The 20,608-nt window shown below is 36.8% G+C and overlaps 1 protein-coding gene across 20 annotated transcripts in view; it reads right to left on the bottom strand.

Annotated features, from left to right (window-relative positions):
• Nucleotides 1–20,608, bottom strand: part of PSD3 (pleckstrin and Sec7 domain containing 3) — a 796,422-nt gene that overhangs the window by 442,579 nt on the left and 333,235 nt on the right. For all 20 annotated transcript variants that reach the window (XR_006707649.1, XM_045458150.1, XM_045458143.1 and 17 more), the window contains 2 exons: nucleotides 6,670–7,750; nucleotides 3,645–4,040 (listed from right to left, as the gene is read on the bottom strand). Coding sequence is in view for 19 of the 20 variants with exons in the window: in XM_045458150.1 (XP_045314106.1) it covers nucleotides 3,645–4,040; nucleotides 6,670–7,750 (1,477 nt within the window). In the remaining variant the exon portion in view is untranslated. The remainder of the gene's footprint in view (nucleotides 1–3,644; nucleotides 4,041–6,669; nucleotides 7,751–20,608) is intronic.

Here is a 20,608-nt window from a genome sequence, read left to right on the forward strand (position 1 = left end):
CTCAACAGAGATGGGCTTAATTTCTTGGTTCAGGTCTAGTTAGAATCAAAGAAGCATTATCAGGGAGACAGTCATATCATCATCAGTCATTAGTCATATCACATAAGTCGTGTATCATCCCCTTTTCTTTGTGCCTTCTTGAGAGTTCACTTTATTCAATATAGTCAGACCCCCCCCCCCCCAGTCCACTGCCAAGGGAACAGGAGAGGCCAGTGAATAGAGACAGAATACTAAGCATGTACACTTGTTTGATTTATCACTTTCCTTATACAAATGTCACATTTATTAATAAAATTGGAAAATGTTTTTTCACTTGAATCCTAACACTTTGGCCCTGAGCACGTTGTTGAGGGAAGTCAATCAGGCTGACTATTGGGCAGTCAGCATTCAAGTCTGGATTTCCTTAACAGGCTCCATAGTCTACTTCCTTACCTCTGCAGAAGAATGTTTTAATGTAAAGGAAATGTTTAAAAGCCTGCTCATTGATTACTTTAAAAATTTGTGGAGACATGTTTGTTAACAATTTGGTAAATTTTTTTCTCAAATTAAACACACACACCAACAACAACAATAAATTCTACAATTACCAACTCACACTTCTGGTTCCATAGACATATGGCATTAGAGAAATTAGATTTAGAAAAAGAATAAAGGTATGAGACCAGGCTGCCTAGAAGAGCAAATGTATCTAATCTAGGAGTCAGACAATTTGAACTCTGGTAAAGGATCTCTCACAGGTAAATCCATCCCACCAAACTGGGACTCAGATTCTTTACTGTAAAACAAGACTATCTAAGGCCCCCTTCAAGCTAAAAAAAAAATGTCATAATTCTTCAACCTACAATTTTTCTGGTGCTGCAACTTAAAAGCACCAAAAAGTCAGAGGGGTAAAGAAAAGCATAAAAGTTATTCCAGTTTCTTTAAAATTTTTTAGGAAAAAATAAATAAAACTTCTTAGATCATTGAGCCCGCCCTACATTTTTAACCCTGAATGGACACATAAATCATAAAACAAAACCTTCTTCACCTGTAACCACATATTATGCCAACTCGAAGAACACAAATAGGTCTATTCAAGTTACCAGAAGTGTTAAAGGAAGGGAAGAATGACCACTAGTCAGGAATCACATGGAAGAGTATCAGAGCTGAAAGAAGCGTGGGTGACACATCCCTAAGATGCTTCTCATTCATATTAGAATTCACTATTTTTTTTTTATTTTTTTATTTTTTTATTTTTTTATTTTTTTTTTCAAAGTTTATTTATTTTTGGGACAGAGAGAGACAGAGCATGAACGGGGGAGGGGCAGAGAGAGAGGGAGACACAGAATCAGAAACAGGCTCCAGGCTCTGAGCCATCAGCCCAGAGCCCGACACGGGGCTCGAACTCACGGACCGCGAGATCGTGACCTGGCTGAAGTCGGACGCTTAACCGACTGCGCCACCCAGGTGCCCCAACTATTTTTTTTTTAAATTCCAGTTAGTTGCACAGTGTTAGTGTCAGGTGTACAATTTAGGAATTTAACACTTCCATACAACACCGAGTGCTCATCACAAGTGCACTCCTTAATCCTCACCGCCTAGCTCATTGATCCCCCCACCCACCTCCATTCTGGTAACCATCAGATTGTTCTCCATAGTTAGAGTCTGTTTCTCAGTTTGTCTTACTACTGGTCAAGATCTCAAGGTTTGACAATGCAGGTAATGAAGCTTTATCTTGAGATTGCCTAAAGTGTACTGCTGTCTAAATCTGAGATGCTAAAATATACTATAACTTGCCAAATACTCTTTCTTAACTATCTAACTCTGCCCTACTAATAATGACTGGCACCCACACTGGCCCCAATGATGACTACTTCCTATTGTAAATAAGCAAACCATACATTTGATAAACATTTCACCTAATTCCTTCCTGATCTGACTTTCTGATATTCATCTCTTTTTATTTACTTACTCTCCCTGAAGCTTCTGCAGCAAAGCCTCTCAGCCCAAAATACCTCAGCTCCCCCATCTCTTTTTTGGGTCTGTAATATAAACAACTTCAAGTCACCCCAGAAAGCTGGACTGAGTTCTAATAAAATTATCTGCATGCCTATACTATTGCATTTTATCTCAACTTACAGTTATCAGAGATGATGGTGAAACAAAAAGGCCCTCCTCCCACCCCAAGGGGAGGACCATGGTCCTCAGAAACACCTTACCCTCAGGGACACCCCCTCCCACCCCCTAACCCCGGAAATAGAGAAAGTCTAAATGTGGACTCGCCAACCAATTCTGACTCACACCTTTACTCAAGCTCCTACTTTGTACCATACACTGTGCTAGTTGCTTTAATCTATACTAACTCTTTAAATCTCACAGCTACATAGCATGCTGGATACCATTAACCTAATTTTGCCAATAAATAAAGTGAGTATCAGAGAAAATAAGTGGCTTGCCCAAGTAATTCAGACTAAGGTCTTCTGCTTTTGAGACTAGTGTTGTTTCATTATATCACTAGTGACCCAAGAAAGCAATCAACATCCATTTGGATGTTCCATTTCACATGGAAATGCATAGTTACAATTTATAAATGCCAGTCTTGAATGTGTTCATGCAAGAATTATAAACCTATAAACTGGTTATAGAAAACACTCAACATAAGATGCTCACAAAGAGAGGTTCATTGGAAACCTGTATAATAAATACTGACTTTTAAAAAAAAGTGCTGACACTATTTCATACAGCTTTAAAATAGTTTATCCCCTTAAATCTCCCCTTGACTTTGCCCAACACACACACACACACACACACACACACACACACACACACACACACTTTAATTCAGGAAAATTATATCAAAACTGAATTCATAAAATCATTAAGAAGTTTAGCATTCTCTACCCACTGATAAAGATGCTAAAAAACAGGTGAATGACCCAAAGATAATGAGCAAGAAGAAATGAAATGCTGGATAATCCATAAATAGACAAGGAATAACTAAATGACAGGTAGGGCACATGTAACCTATATAATTTGTCGTCTTACCTCCCAAGTAGACTTAAATCCTAAAGCAGAGAGAGAAAATAAATATTTATAGCCTTAACCAAGGTATCAGCTCTATCAAGCATCCATATAATCGGATATTTCCCATCTCAGGAATAGAAGACTGCTCAACAGAACAGGACATCACAGAGCAAAGGCCTATAAGATACTTGGGTGACCATCTAATCCAACACCCTCAATTTGCAGTTAAGGAACTTCTGGCCTAGTCAAGCAACCTGCTCCAAGCCAACAACCAATATCAGTGCCAATATGAAAGCCAACATCTCTCAGTGTTCTTTTCATAGCACCATACCACTGCTACCAAAGGTACACCATGGCAGCTAACACCTACTCATCACCCACAAATATTTGCTCGGGATGCAATTTATATATTGTAATCCAGGAAATACCACCATATACAATAACCACAGCTTGCCAATTTGGGAAACTGCTAAAGCGCACTCTGCCTGTCCCTAAAACCCAAATTACTTTCTACTCACAGCATTCACTTATATCCACAGAAACTGGCCAAATGCTCCTCAGATATATTCCACTCTCATATTTCCCAAGGAGAAAGTGATACAAAAACCACCGCATGAAATTAATGAGGATAGAATTAGTACCTTCCCCAGAAAGCAATCTCTGGTGTGCCTTTCGTGTAGATGGAGTCACTGGTGTCATTCAGCCCGTTGGTGATCCCACTAGAATAACCCATCACTATTCCACCATCTGCTGAGACACTCAGGACATCTTGCTGTCCTGCCACTGTTGTCCTCTCCAGAAACTGACTGCCTTCTTTAATGCGCTGCTGTATCATTGGAGTGAGAGGCATTTCAAAGCTAAAATAGCTATCAGGTTCTGAATATAATGTCTCCAAGGACTCAGCACTGTAGTATAAGGAAGTGTTGTCCAAAATGGTTTCAAACTGGGAGCTGTACACATCAGTGGAGTCCTCTGTATACGCAGGCCCAAGGACATCATCATCTCCTCCCCTAAAGTGCTCCTCTTGCTCAAGAATCCTAGAAAGAAAATAAGAATAAAGAATTTCAATATTAGGTTAATATTCTTTTTACTTTTTCCCTTTCAACCATATAACCATATAAGAAAGATAATATTCTGTAAAGCTAACAATTTTGTTCTTTGGGTTATGTCTTAATATATTTGAAAAAGAAGCTATCACAGAAACATATTCGGGTTGAAGAACCTCTTAGCATACATGTGCTGTCTAAATAATTTCTGTAGTTTCAAACTAATTTCCTAGTATGTGACTATATTTGAATGAAATATTAAACTCTCATTTTAGCCAACTAAACTCCACAAATTCAAATTGTTAACAGCCACTGTCATCCTTAATTTTAACAGAACACAGATAAATATACTGTGTAAACTTAATGGAGTAAAAATACACTAAACTTTCATCGGTCTATTAATACATTCTGATTTAAACAAGACCAAATGCCCTCAAGAGGATGAGAAGATTAGAATCCAAGGGCCGCCCCCTGCCGACAACAAGGCGGCACTGCAGAGAGTTTTCAGACCCAAAATTCGACAGCCAGCGAATGACCTTTAAAAACAAAAACAATTTTTTTAAAAGCCAACAAACATGTTTATTGAAAGGCTAACCAAAACAGTGAAAACCTATAAACAATTAATTAGTATGCAGCACTGTGTTCAAATATTAAAAATGAATATTAGGATAATTAAGTAAATTTTTTTAAACTCCATAACAGCAAAGCTCAAGAGTTAGAAAAACCTGGGGCTGAATGTTGGATGTGCCAATTACCAGCTATATCACTTTAGAAAACCTTACTTAATCTCTCTAAGCCTCAAATTCCTATAAATAAGAATAAAAATAGAAAACTACCTCACGTAAATCTATTATGAGGATTCACAATCAACAATACAGTTGTCTTTGCTTTTTAAATTATAAAGGTCTACCACATACCAAATAGTATTCTGGGTCTCTTAATGGCTTCTCACTGCCCATGTAATAAAATGGGAAGCTCCTCCCTACCTCTCCATGCTCATTTCCCAACCCCACAGCTCCTTATGCTCCAACCACACTATTGAGTTTCAAATCTTCTAACTTTCCATAAAGACTTCATTTCACACAACTCTAGGAAGCGCACATAGCTAGGCAATCCAGCAGCTCTCCTTTGCACATTTTGTTCCCTTCCTCCCTGGAATATTCTTCTTCCCCATTTTCTGCCTGATTAACTCATATTCATTTCTCAAGTCTCAGCCTACTTATCATTTCTACAGAAAGGCCTTCTCTAAGCCATCAACCGAATTTATTTTTTTCTAGTACGTCTCTGTTATTTTCCTTCCCAGAACCTACCACAATTTGTGATCCTATAATTATTAACATGTTTATGTAGTCAGTGTTTATCTTTAGCAGTAAATGCCATGAGGGAAATGACCACAAGTTATTATCTATTTTGAACATTCTTTTATGTCCAGTATTTAGCAGGGTCAAGAACATCACAGACAGTCAAAAACTATTTGTGGAAGAAGGGAGAGGGGAAGGGTGGAATAAATTAATAATATGTACAATAGCAAAAGTGTATATTTCAGTGGGACTATAACTACTGAGTCATGTGCCGCATATCAAGGCTGCTTTTGAGGGACGTCTAGAGATTTTATGTGTTAGGGGAGTTGGAGAGGAAGAAGTGGAGAGGAGGAGTCCTGATAACCTTCCTAAAGGAGCATCACTCTAGGTGGATTTGTTAATTAACTACAAAGGAAAATGTATTTCCTTACACCAAACAAACAAAAAAAAAACCCCTTCAGCCTTGACACAGATGTTCTCCCACATAAACTATAAAATGTGATGCTATGAGGACTGATGGATGAAAATATGGTACAAGTTGGAAATGAGAGTACATGACAAATGACTTTGCCAGAAGGAGCACTGTATGGTCAAGACAGCAATGAAAAGAAGTGAACAAAGATGAGTTATGTCTTCCATTTATCCAGGCTCTAAACTGATATGGATGTCAGAAATGTATGGCAAGATCAGGAGGTACCATATCATGCTAAGATGATTTATCAGGCCCAAAATCAAAACATATGCTACTTGTAAGAAGGGATTCTCATGTGAATGCCACAGAACAACTGAATTCAAAAGTCTACTTCTGACCTCCTGACCTCCTTTCTAAACCTAGAAAACTGGGGCAACCCAAACCCAAACCTCTGCGTTCACACATGTATGCGGCTTGTATATAGGCACTGGTGTTGCACACAGAAGAAGTGCCTAAGATAGGATATAGTGACTATAGGATATGTCAAGAGTCCAAACCTTTTCATATTATTAAAGATAACCATGGGGTATTTTAGTTACCTTAATGTTGGAAAAGTTGAAACCTGTCAAACATAAAAAACGTCAGAAATGGATCCACATGAGTATGGTGTTCACAGCCTCTCTGTAACTCTGCCTCCCCAGTTTATGCCTAATGCACAGCTTTATAACAAGATCACTTTTATATCTTAGAGACTTAGAAGGAATCTGGCTTATAATAAATTCTCTTCCATTCTATAATAACAAGGACCCAGGATATTATGTTGAGTTCTCATGGCCAAGCACAGGATAAAGATCTCTTATAATGTGTACAAGGCATCACAGACAGCAGGATGACTGTGGGAACTCACCTTTCCTTGTCTCTCTCCAGTTCAGGTTTCTTCTCAAGATGTTCTTTGTTTTCCTTTACGAAGACTTCATCCTCTCCACTCTCAACAAGAGGCAGAGGGGAAAACGTCCCTGAGCTGGTGCCCAGCTTCTCTGATGATCTCCAGGTTTCATCCCAAACACTCTCAGTTAAACCAACTGAATTATACAAACCAGCACATGAAATGAGATGGGTTGGCACTCTGGAAAGTTCTCTGTTTTCAGGAGAGGTGCTCCTTTCCAACGATATCTCAAAGTCCACAGGATGCTGTATCTCTCTTTTCTCCCCTCCTGTCCACAATATTTCCACCCCTTGAAATTCCACGTGTTTGACCCGGCCTGGGCGTCCTGTGGAGCTACCTTGATCAGACCTCTTCTCTCTCAAAAGAGCAACACTGCCTGCAGAGGTATGCGTCACTGCTGGGCTCCCCAGGGAGGATATAGAACAAGCTGGCTCCTGCACATGGACAGCCCCTTTTCTACCATTATTAGTTATCTTGGAAAGCTCTGCCTGAGCTTCTCCAGTTAATAGTACAGTCTGATCCTTCTGGATGCTCAAATAAAAGTTCTCCTCAGTCGTAACTTCAGCTGAAAGAGGTATATCTGGTGCTTTTTCTTGGCCAGCAGGAAATAATTTTTTGGCTCCCTGTCTCTTTGTTTTATGAGGGACAGTGTCCAGCTCTTTATCCACCTGCTGAACTGAAAAACTAGAAATAGCATCTTTGTCCAGTACCTTTGTAGCCTGTAATGTTCCTGAAGCTTTTCTGGCTTCTGTGGCTTTCAGAGTTGAAATCAAGGAGTCAATGGGTTGTAAACTTTGTTCCTTGAGGTGACTTTGAGTGAGGGACTCTCTGACATCTTTTGGTCCGTCGGTAACACTCTCAAGCCCAGACTGGTGGCCATGAAGAAGCTGGACCCCCAGCTGCCCTTGTGGGCAGCCTGGCAGAGACTCTGTATCAAACCCAAGAGAAGTTCTTAGGCCTTCTCCACTATCCTCCATGGTCCCATATTCTGGAAATTCATTTGTGACATTTGGTGGGAGTAAAGTGCTTCCTCCATGATCACCTACGAGAACAGAAGGGACACATAACTTGTTTTGAACAATAGGTTAGAATATGTAATGATAAATATCCACACATATTAGGTACTCAATAATCCTTATTTGATTCTTTCACTGTCTCCTACCCTCAACCACTCTGCAACACATCCTTCTTGTAACTTTGCCAATGGTCCCTTCCATTTAGCTTACATGAAAGTAACCACAAAGGTTTTAGTATAGAAAGAGGCAATCTAATGACACATGCCATATTTCACCCTCCTTTTGATAAAGTCCCACACAGAAAACTCAGTTGCTGCACATGCAAAAAGAGACTAAAATAAAATACCTATCACTTTTATGTGATACCATTTATGAAGTAGTAACTAAAATATTTATATTGGGCATAAAAACAAACAGCCTTACGATCCAGCCAAAAGTATCTGTGCAGTGCAATCTCTGAGACAGAGCCTCAGAACAAAGATATGATCTATATAAAGTCAGTAAATACTTTTTTGGCTGGAAGCCTCCCCTTCACTATTAGATTTCTCTGGGGGGTGGGAAATGCCTCCAGAACATCCCTGGACAATGAGACTAAAGTCAAAATGGAATAGGATACTTCATGTGTTAAGAAAATTTTCCAGGATCCCAGCCACATAAAATTTAAACGGTGTGTTATGTAGAACCCCAATATATGAAGCAGTGAAAACAATAATTAGTATATTTTTACTACAGTGAACCAAATTTACATTTTCTTACTAAAATAGCAGTCATTGAGAACAATGAAAACATTCTGATGAAGAAAAATTTTAACTGAGAGTTTATGGAGACCAGTTACAGTTACATCAACCCCACTATCCAATTTTCTTCCAAACTTGGTTTTGGTTACTTTGTATCAAGAAAATCCTCATCTACAGTAGAAATGCAGTGTACTCACTTTAACAACTTTATTCAAAAGGACATTTGTTGTGTTGTTGTTGTCGTTTTTTTAATGTTTATTTACTTTTGACAGAGAGAGAGAGAGAGAGAGAGCGAGCGCATGAGCAGGTGAGGGGCAGAGAGAGAGGGAGACACAGAATCCGAAGCAGGCTCCAGACTCTGAGCTGTCAGTACAGAGCCCGACATGGGGCTCGAACTCACAGACCGTGAGATCATGACCTGAGCCAAAATCAGATGTTCAACCGACTGAGCCACCCAGGCGCCCCTGTTGTGCTGTTGTTTTTAAAGCACTGTGAATTACAACCTTCCTATTTAGTGAAATGTTAGATAAATGTCTGAATATATACACTGAACATGAAAAACTTGATTCTAAGGCATGTACAAAATGAACTTAACTTAGAAATGTGTTGGGACACCTGGGTGGCTCAGTCAGTTAAGCGTATGACTTCGGCTCAGGTCATGATCTCGCGGTCCGTGAGTTCGAGCCCCGCGTCAGGCTCTGTTTCGGATTCTGTGTCTCCCTCTATCTATGACCCTCCCCCATTCATGCCCTGTCTCTGTCTCAAAAATAAATAAATGTTAAAAAAAAAAGAAATGTGTTAACATATGGTATCCCCCAGTATGCAAAATATACGATCAGTAATACATCTGAGAGTATATACTGTTTAATATTCCATTTTTTAAACAATTAGAAATATATTTTTAAAATTAAATTTGAATAAGGTATGGATGGAATCCAAGAAGCACTTCTCTGTGATAGCAGTATTTATAACACCTTCATAAGACAAGACTAAGAGAATGTGGCTTGGTGAAATCTGAAGAGGGAGCATCTCTGCAAATCCTGATTTTGAAAACAAAGATAGTTAAAAACAGTAAGATTCTGGGGCGCCTGGGTGGCTCAGTCGGTTAAGTATCCGACTTCGGCTCAGGTCATGATCTCGTGGTTCGTGAGTTCGAGCCCCACATCGGGCTCTGTGCTGACAGCTCAGAGCCTGGAGCCTGTTTCGGATTCTGTGTCTCCCTCTCTCTCTCTGCCCCTCCCCCACTCGCACTCTGTCTCTGTCTCAAAAATAAACATTTAAAAAAAAAAACAAAAAAACAGTAAGATTCCTTTTCCTCAGGTGCATATTGACATTTTTCCCTCTTTTAAGATTCAGTGGTTTGTAATATGCTCCCAAAATTATACTATTACCACTCTCTAATTCCAGAACATTTCACCACAGCCCCAAACAGACCCATATCTATCAGCTGTCACTCCCTGTTGCCCTATCTCCTCAGCCCCTCATAACTACCAATTTTCATTCTTTCTCTGGATTTGTGTATTCTGAACATGTCATAAAAATGGAATCCTATAATATGTGGCATTTGTATCTGGCTTTTTTCACTTAGCACAATGATTTCAATGTTTATCCACATTGTGGCATGTATCAGAACTTCATTCTTTTTTATTGCCAAATAACATTCTATTGTATGGATATACCACAGTTTCTTTATTCATTCATCAGTTGATGGACATCTGTGTTGTTTCTACTTTTAGGTTATTAGGATTAATAAACATTTGTATATAAGTTTTTGTGTCTACATTTATTTTCAATTTTTGTGGGTAATACATCTATGAATGGCATTTCTGGGTCTCATGATAATTCTGTTTCATGCCTGAGAAGCTTCCAGTTTTCCAAAGCAACTGCACTATTTTACATTCCTACCAGCAAAGTTTGAGAGTACCATTATTATCCATCTTTTTTTTTTTTTTTTTTTAATTTTAGCTGTCCTGGTGGGTACTGAATGGTATCTCACTGTGGTTTTGATTTGCATTTCCCTAGTGACTGATATTGAGCATCTCGTCATATACAAATTGGTAATTTGTACATTTTTGCCCATTTTATAACTCAGTTACTTGTCTTTTTATTATTAAGCTGTAAGAATTCTTTATATAATCTGGACAGAAGTTCTTTATCGGATATATACTTTGCAAGTATTTTCTCCCATTCTGTGGGCTGTCTTTCCCTTTAGTTGATGGTGTCTTTTGAGGCACAAAAGTTTTTAATTTTGATAAAATCCAACTTATCTACTTTTTCCTTTCATTGCTTGTGCTTTTGGTGTTATATGTAACAAATCATTATCCAATCCAAGGTCAAAAAATTTATTCCTATGTTTTCTTCTAAGATTTTTACAGTGTTAGCTACTACATTTAGATTTTTAATCCATATTGAGTTAACTTTTGTATATGGTGTGAAGTAGAGACCCGACTTCATTTTTCATGTTGGATATCCAGTTGTCCCAACACTATCTGTTGAAAAAACTTCATCTCCCACTGAACTACCTCGATATCCTTGTAGAAAATCAACTGACCATAAGTTTAAAGGTTTATTTCTGGACTCTCAATTCTATTCCATTGAGCTAAAAGCCTATCTTGTTGCTGGTATCAAGATGGTCTTGATTATCATAACTCTGTGGAAAGTAAAATCAGGAAGTGTATGTTCTACTTTATTCATCCTTTTCTAAGTTGTTCTGACTATTCTGGGCCCCTTCCATTTCCCATATGAATTTTAGGATCAGTTTGTCAGCTGATATTTTGAGAGAGACTGGGGTGAATCTGTAGAGTACTGGAATCTTAACAATAATACTATTACATCTTTTGACCTATGCCATAGACTGTCTTTCCATTTAATTTTCTTTAATTTCTTTTAGCAAATTTTTATAATTTTAAATACACAAATTTTGCATTACTTTTATTAAATTTATACCCCTTAGTGTTTTATTCTTTTTGCAACTATTATAAGTAGGATTCTCATTTTTAAAATTTTATTTGCAGATTATCCATTGATAGCACATAGAAACATAATTGGTTAATGTACACTGAACTTACATCTTGTAACCTTGCCAAACTTTTTAAGTTCTAATAGCTTTTTTATGGATTCCTTAGGATTTCCTATATACAAAATCATGTCACCCATGAAAATAAATAGTTTTACTTTTTCTCTTCTTTCTTATCTGGATGCCTCTTATTTATTTTCCTTGTCTATTTTCCCTGGCTAAAACCTCTACTATAATGTTGAAAAGAACTAGTAAGAGCAGACAACCTTGTCTTGTTCCTAAATTTAAGAGAAAGCTTTTAGTTTCTCACCATTAAGTATAATGTTAGCTGTGGACTTTTCACAAATGCCTTATATCCGGCTGAAGAAGATCCCTTCTATTCCTAGTTTGTCAAGTGTTTTTATCATGAAATGGTGTCAAATTCTGTCAAATGCTTTTTCTGTTAACTGAGATGCTCATGTGGGTTTCGTCTTTTTTTCTAGTAACCATTATTATATCAACTGATTTTTATATACTGAACCCTGGAATATATACTTGCATCCCTGGAATAAATCTCATTTGGTCAGAGTGTATAATCCTTTTTATATTTTGCTAGATTCAGCTTTCTAGTATTTTTGCTGAGCAATACTGGTCTGCAGTTGTCTTGTACTATCTTTGTCTGGTTTTGGTATTAGGGTAATGCTGGCTTCACAAAATGAATTGGGAACTAACCCTATATTGGTACCTTTTTACAACTTTTAAAAACATTGTTCACGTTTTACACTTTTTTAGGCTTTTAACAGTTTTCTCTGTGTTCATCAGTTTCTTCAACACTTCCAAACTATAAATTTATTGTTAATATGCAATGAAAGAAAATGGTCAATAATCCAAAAAGATGTTTTTCTTTCTTTAACATAGTAAAAGAGCTTAAAGTAGATAGAGAAGTATTTAGTCCCCAGTAGGATATATTTCCTTTAGATTTTAAATGTTTTTCATTATTTCTCTAAGCTAGGGTATACCTTTACAAATATTCAAGGATCAAAGAACATAGAATTTCAAAGGTTGAAGGGATTTAAGAATTAATTCAGCCAGCTAACATAATTAAGGCAGGCAGCTGAGAAGGCAGGTTCAACTGAATGATGTACTCTACCAAAATAAATAAAAGTCAGAGCTTATCTATTCTACCTTCACTATGCTTTACATCCCTCCCTGCCCCTCCATCTTTATTGGTAGTAAGGTACTCTAATATGTGTGTCTTCAAACTTTTCCCTGAAACTTAAAAATCTTCTGAAACAGTTATCTAAAACCCAGCCTCATTTTCCCACTTTGTTCCTAAAACAAAAGTTTATGTTGCTTTCAGTAGTTCTGCACTGCCTAGAGAATAAAGTCTAAAGTCCAAACTCGTTGATCTAGAAGTCAGGATCCATAACCCAGTCCCAATGTATCTTTCTCAAACTATTCTCTTTCTCTTGCTCAACCCCCTTTTCAAATATGCTCTACTACTGCTTCTCTAACTGAAGGAGGTGGGCAGCACATGAATACCTTGAAAAGGTTCTCTCAAATATGTACTGGAAATTAAGTTAACTATGGATACACTCCTGTGTCTGTGCTCAACCTCTTTTCCCCATAGGATAGGTTTTCTTCCCATCTCTAAACGACCAGATTGTTTCCATCTTTCAAGACCTAACTCAAATCCCCTCTTTCATCTTTCAAGAACAAACTCAAAGCCTTCCTTTAATCACCAGCCCTTATAAGAAGTCACTTCTCCTCCTTACAAATGTCAAGAGAATTTTAGCTGTACATTACATATCGTACAAACACATGAAATAAGTGAACGTAATATTACCTCATATTTTAAAGCTTTAAAAGACTACAATTTTTAACCTATCAGAAGTGTTTTAACAAAACTGTCCACAGTTACCACTGAAGCCATACATACGTTTAACCTAAAAAACATACTATAATGAAATCTATTTAACAAAGGGAAAAAATATATACTTTATCATTTAGAGGTCTACTTTGTTCTAACAGTTTAAACTCCCATCTGTAAAACAACCACTAAAATAAACACTGGTACACTGGTCCAAAGAGAAGTGACCAGAAAAAAATCAAGAAAAGAGGACTCAAAGAAATTAAATAATCTCTCCATTCTATAATTAATACTTGTCATTAAAATGTATCTCATAAAGGAGATGGCAAATGCCTCAGCTGTGGGCAACAGCTTGTGATATCTTGATATAACAACTTGGCAACTGGTCAAAGAAAGACAAAAGGGAGAAGGGAAAAACCAAAACCCTGCATGACAAATCGTCCTCTTTACTATTCCAGTCAGTTCTCCTGCTCTAAGTTTACTGTTCTAATAAGTGCTATTCTAATAAATGTTGTTTACTTCTAAACTAAATAAGAACTAGCACAGACTGAGAGAAATCAATGCTCTGAGAGGCAAAATGACTTGACTAAAGTAAATGAAACGATGGTCAACAAAGTATTCTAGAAGAATTACAAGTCAGGACTAGATTCCTAGTCTTTTATTCCTCAGGAGTAAATTGCTGGAAAAAAAAAAAAAAAACTAAGAGGCCTCTGAGTTGTCAGACTTTTATTTCTAACAGTGATATTACCAGACACAATAAAAAATGAAAAATCTTCTAGTTGTAGCTCCTAGGTAGAAGTAGCCTTAAAGACCACATGGCTCTTAGAGTGCTCATCACAAAATTCAGCATAGCACCAAATCTTTCAAATAAGGCAGCTGTTTGTTAGGATGCAAGAGTAGTTTATTTTTGCTGTTTGCATTTCAAGTCACCATTCAAACTGCATTTGACAACAAACAAAACTTCATACAATATTAATCCTGACCTTTTTATTTGGAATTTCTGATTTATTCCTTATGTTTAAAAATCGGGACTATTTATATTAGGGTGATTTAAAAAAAAAAAAAAAGACCAAATTCTTCTTTTACTATAAAGATTTTTTTTTCTGCTCCCTTTTGAAACAAGGCCATAGATACTTCCCATAAATACACAGATACTTCCAAAATTCTTTCAAATTCAGCAAACATTTATTAATTACCTGCTACGTACTAAACATAAGGGGATTCAAAACTGAATGTTGCCAAAGCATGAAAAATCTGTTTAGCATGTTAGAAAAAGTTATTCTGGTAGCATGTGAAGGGATGTACAGGGAAGAATAAGCACAAATAGGCTCAGGAGTAACAACAGGCTACTTGCAATAGCACAGGTGAGGTGATGTGTGCCTGAGCCAGGGCGAAGGCAGAAGGGACAGAGCAAAGACACAAGAGGCTGCTACATCTCCCACTCCAGCCAGTATCCACACCCAATATCACCTCATGCCCTCTGCCCAGCCCTCTCTAACTTCAACATGCTTCCTCAAAGCTACTGCTCAGTCTATGCCAACTGCTGTGGGCTCTTATACCTAACTTGTTAAAGCTTTTCCTTCACCTCTGTCACTCTGTATCTATTACTAATGTAAGAATCCAAGTGAATACTGAAATAGCTATTTCTCTTCCAGAAAGTCTTACTGAATTACTCTTGCCTAAATTTGGTCTCATATCTTAGCAAAGGGATTTGCTAAGTATAAAAAAAGAACTTTAGCACTTGCCTAAATAGAAACCACACACTAGTAGAATCTTAATTAATAAGAGTTCATAGCTTTTCTACATTTATTTTTCCCTTAAAGGAATGAAATGTAGTGTCAAATGTGTAGGAGGGAGGGGAGAAGAGAGAGAAGACCAGCTTTTCACATTCAAGTGAAATATATATACTTTTGGGGGTATCTATTTATATTCCTTTAGGAGTCACCCCTTTCTAATAGAAATATTATCTGCTGTTTCGTGGGTTTGGTCAGATCCCTAACATTGTTTCCTGTTGCTTTTCCTGTGATGAACTAAACCCACTAATTTTTTAATTTTTTTTTTCTTTTAACTTAATAGAGAGAGAAAGAAATGGGCTACTTTTAAATGTTAACAAGATCAATTTCAGGAGTGCTTTGGGTTGTATGTTAAATAGTCATCCACTTCTAGGACACAGGGACAGGGCTGAAATAAGACAAAATGGAATAGAAAAAAAAAATCCTTCTACATAAAACTAAAAAGCTTCTTGTTTGGTAAAGAAAATCATTGACAAAATGAAAAGGCACCCTACTGATATGGAGAAAAATCCTGAAAATCACATATCAGATAAAGAGTTAATATCCAAAATACAAAAAGAACTCATATAGTTCAATAGCAGGGGAAAAAATCCAATTTAAAAATGGGCAGAAGTTCTTATTTTTTTCAAATAAGACAAACAGATGTACATACAGGTACATGAAAAAATGTTCAACATCACTCATCATCAGGGAAATGCAAATCAAAATCACAATGAAATATCACCTCATACCTCTTAGAATGGCTATTATATTATCAAAAACACAAGAATAACAAGTGTTAGAGAGGATGTGGAAGAAAGGGAACCCTCATGCACTGTTGTAGGAACATAAATTGGTGCAGCCACTATGGAAAATAGTATGGTGGTTCCTCAAAAATTTAAAAATAGAACTATGATATAATCCAGCAATTCCACTTCTGGGTATTTGTCCAAAAAAAAATGAAAATACTAATTCGAAAAGACACAGGTACCCCTATGTTCACTCCAGCATTATTTACAATAGCCAAGATACAGAAACAGCCCATGTACACATGGATGGATGAATGAATAAAGAAAATCACACACACACACACACACACACACACACACACATTATTCAGCCATAAAAAAGAAGGAAATCCTGTCACCTGCAGTAACATGGATACACCTTGAGGGTACTATGCTAAGTGAAATAAGTCAGAGAAAGACAAATACCATATTATCTCATTTACATGTGGAAATCTAAAAACAGCAACAAGGGGCGCCTGGGTGGCTCAGTCAGTTAAGCCTCCAAGTCTTGATCTCAGCTAGGTCTTGATCTCAGGGTCATGAATTCAAGCTCTGCATTGAGCTCCACGCTGGGCGTGAAGCTGATCTGAATGAGAGAATGAACAAACAAATGGGTGAATGAATAAATAAAAGCAATAAATAAAATAAATAAAAAAGATAGATAGATAATAGATAGATAGATAGATGATAGATAAGTAAAAAACAGCAACAGCAACCAAGCTCATAGACAGGAAATGATTGGTGATTGCCAGAGGCAGAGGGTGGGGTTTAGGTGAAATGGGTGAAGGGTGGGGTGGGGGGGTCAAAAGGTATAAACTTCCAGTTACAAAATAAATCAATCATGGAGATGTAACATGTAGTATAGTGATTATAATTAACAATATTGTATCACATATTTCAAAGCTGCTCAGAGAGTAGAACCTAAAATTCCTCATCACAAGAGAAAAAAGTTATAACTACATATGGTGATAGATGTTAACTAGACTTATTGCTGTGATTATTTTGCAATATATACAATATCAAATTGTTATCCACTTGAAACTAATATAATGTTATATGTCAATTATACCTCATTAAAAAAAACACCTGTTTTTCTTCAAATCAGGAGGAAATGACCTTGCTCCATATGATGGGCTTTAGAAAGACTGTGGCCCTTCTAAGAATGATTTTGATTGAGGACCAGTAAATGAAATGGATTTTCTTGCATTCTGGCTAGGCAACTCCTTAAAATGGTCAAAGGAAAAAAAGTAAGAACTATTTAGCAAGTCTGCTGCAGACTAGGATACAAGAAGCTGAAATGTGAAATAAAAAAGTTTATCATGAGGGATTCTGAGCAACAGAATGAAGGCTTCCCAAGATAATATGACTACCATGTCTATGCCTAAAGCCCCAGAAGAACCATAATTATGAATTCTATACATACACATTCCATAGAAATTGGACCCAGTCATTTTTAAAAAGGGATTCTTTGGTTTTGTTTTGTCCTGTTTTTGTTTTGTTACCACAGGAATATAAACTACAAAAGGTTCAAACTTTGCTTTCTTTACCATTATATCCCCAGAGCCTAGAACATTAGTACGTAGCAAAATGGATGTATTTGTTGGAACAATGGATAAATTAAGAATGTCCTATACCCAACAGAATACCATTTAACAGAACCTCACAGCAGAAACAAAAAGAAACCCTCCAAAACACAAGCAAAATAACACATGTCAGTGCCATCCACCTTCTGTCCCCTACTCCCAAGTACAGGCTTAAACAGAACGCTGGAAACATGGGGATCCTTCCTAACATTACAGCTAGCTAATTCTTCCATTTACTCAGCCAACATTTACTGTACACCAAGTATGTGGTGAGCACTGGAAAACAGAGCAACGAACAAGGCCAACAGGGCTTTTGCTATGAGGGAGCTTACAATCCAGCAACTCCATCTGTATACACTTGTCCATTGCAGATAAAGTTCAGGCAGTGGTAACATTAAGGGGAGACAATATTGTCCATAGTTCCAGATTTCCACATGATCCTACAGGGGCTATTACCATTAAGAATAAATTTCTCAATTGATTATCTTACTCTAAATGCCATGCTGTCCCATATGTTACCCACAGCCACATATGGCTATTTAAATTTAAATTAATTAAAATTAAATAAAATTGAAAATCCAGTGTTCAATACCATATGTAGTTAGTGGCTACCATATTGCACCACACAGATATAGAACATTTTTATGTGATCACAGAAAATTCTATTTGAAAGCACTGTCCTAGAATCTTCCCACTCAGAGTGTAGCCTTGGGACAGCAGCACAGATACCACCCAGCAGTTTGTTAAAAATGCAGACTCGGGTACCACCCTAAACCTTCCTATCAGAATCTATATTTCTAAAAAGGACCTCAGGTAATGTATACACACATTCAAGTATGAGAAGCACTTCTCCATAGTACTACGACAATATCTAGAAGTTGTTCTGACTACATTTAAAAACCTACATTTTTTATTCTAAAAGATAACCCCAAGAATTCCTACCTCCTAACTAAAAAGTCCAACTGTTGAAATAGACAACTAAAGAAAGCATACAGTCTCTCATTCATACCAAGAGAAAGGCTTGCTCACTCTGGTCTGGGTTTGCCCTCCAATTATGCTGGAATCCTCGAGAAAGAAAGATAATCACCTCTACTGTGATATAATCTCTTTTTTATTTTACAACTCATAGTAAATTTGTTGCACAATTAATGGTCAATGACTCAACTCTACTCATGCAAAAAGACCATAAAATCCTAAAATAATACAAATACAAACTTGAGCATTGTAAACACCTACATGTTAACATCTGTACATAGCATTAATGAAGTTAACATGAGAACCTAAAGGAAAGGGGCTGAGGGAAAGGTAAGCTTTTCAATTTTTAAAACAGGGTTTCATCTCAGACTTTTAATGTACATGTCACTGGATATATTACTCGTAAATAAAAATGCATGGGCAAATTCACTCTAATGAGGTACTTCTGAGAGTGCACTAAGGGTTTGTAATCTGTTTTTTATGAGTACAAATCAAAGATTTTCAATTCTTCACAAATCATAGCTAACCTAGACACTAAAAATCTATTTTCTCTCCTTTCCATGTACCTTGTTTCTAAATTCAATAATGTCCATGGGCTCTTCGTTCCCTAATGAATATCAGCAAACACCTTAAGACTTGTATCATGAGTTAGTGTTATAAAAGAACTATAAATTCTTAAATTATTTTAACACTGGAAGTTTTATAGAAACAAGTTTAAAATCTCCCTGACTTGTCAAACAGGAATTCAGTCCCATATACAGAGGGGTGACTACTTTTCCCCTTTAGTCCAAAATTTCATAAATCGATAAAAAAAAATTGGAAGACAAAGGTCCAATTTATAGAGCAAATATAAAAACCCTTGCAGAGCTGAAACTCTCAAATATACTTCTCCTACAAGTAACTATAATTCTTAACTGTGAATAATAATGATCAATGTTTTTAAGTCTAATAATCAATAAGCCTCTCCACAAACAGTGACACATACATGGGTTGTTCAGATTTGCAATGCAATAGAAAAAGTTGCCTTTAAAAAAACTAACCTAATCCATTTTTACTAAAGAAAATATGCTTAGTATGATAAAAATAACAGAAAATGAGTATGTGTGATGAGATTTTACTAAATGAGTAATCTAAGTACAATAATATTTTGGTACACACTCTTCACCCTAATAGAAGTCACTGAGAATGCTGGCTATTGCCTAGTCATTAATAAGTCTCCAAAAACACAGATATTTCAGGTACTTGCATGCTGTGAATCTAGGAAAAGGCCTGCCAGACACTACACAAGCTATTAGCATGTGCACACAAATAGAAGACTACTGTATTAATTGAACGTTCTCTTTCCTGAGTGATTAATAGTTACAGCTGTACTTACTTCAAGCAAAATTTCACATACTAGTGATTCAGAACCCATTTTTTTCCCATCCACTTCTAATCCCTGGGGAAATGACACTGGCTTACCATCCTAGTCAATTTCAGAGTAAGCTCTGTAAGCTAAGGAGTGGCACCTTATACACCATACAGAAGGTAAAATGAGTGATATAAGGAACAGCCCATTGGTTTTATTTTTTTTTCAATATATGAAATTTATTGTCAAATGGTTTCCATACAACACCCAGTGCTCATCCCAAAAGGTGCCCTCCTCAATACCCATCACCCACCCTCCCCTCCCTCCCACCCCCCATCAACCCTCAGTTTGTTCTCAGTTTTTAAGAGTCTCTTATGCTTTCAGCCCATTGATTTTAAACCAAAGTCTCTGCAATGTGCAGAACGTTGTTCTTGTCATGGAGAGGAAATACTGAGCGGTAAGAGCTGAATTTAAGCCTAGCTTTAAAATCATGGTTTTTTTAAAAGTTGGTTTCCTTTTTTCAAACAATGTTTCTCCACTGTCAACCCCTTCTCATAATTTTTGTTTCTTTTTATGTCCACATGTTGTGCTTCTCCTTTCAGCCATATCACTTCTGATTAGAGCTGTTCCTCTGATTTCATCCATTCTATTTTCTACTACTTCTTCCTGTTTAGGAATTCACACTTTTAAAAATCCTATTTTATTTTTATTTTTTTCCAGCTTTATTGGGACATAATTGACCTACACCATTGTGTAAGTTTAAGGTGTATGTGTTACTTTGATACTTCTTGATTGCAAAATGATTACCACCATAGT

The sequence above is a fragment of the Leopardus geoffroyi genome, chromosome B1, assembly GCF_018350155.1.
Source record: "Leopardus geoffroyi isolate Oge1 chromosome B1, O.geoffroyi_Oge1_pat1.0, whole genome shotgun sequence".
NCBI lineage: Eukaryota > Metazoa > Chordata > Mammalia > Carnivora > Felidae > Leopardus > Leopardus geoffroyi.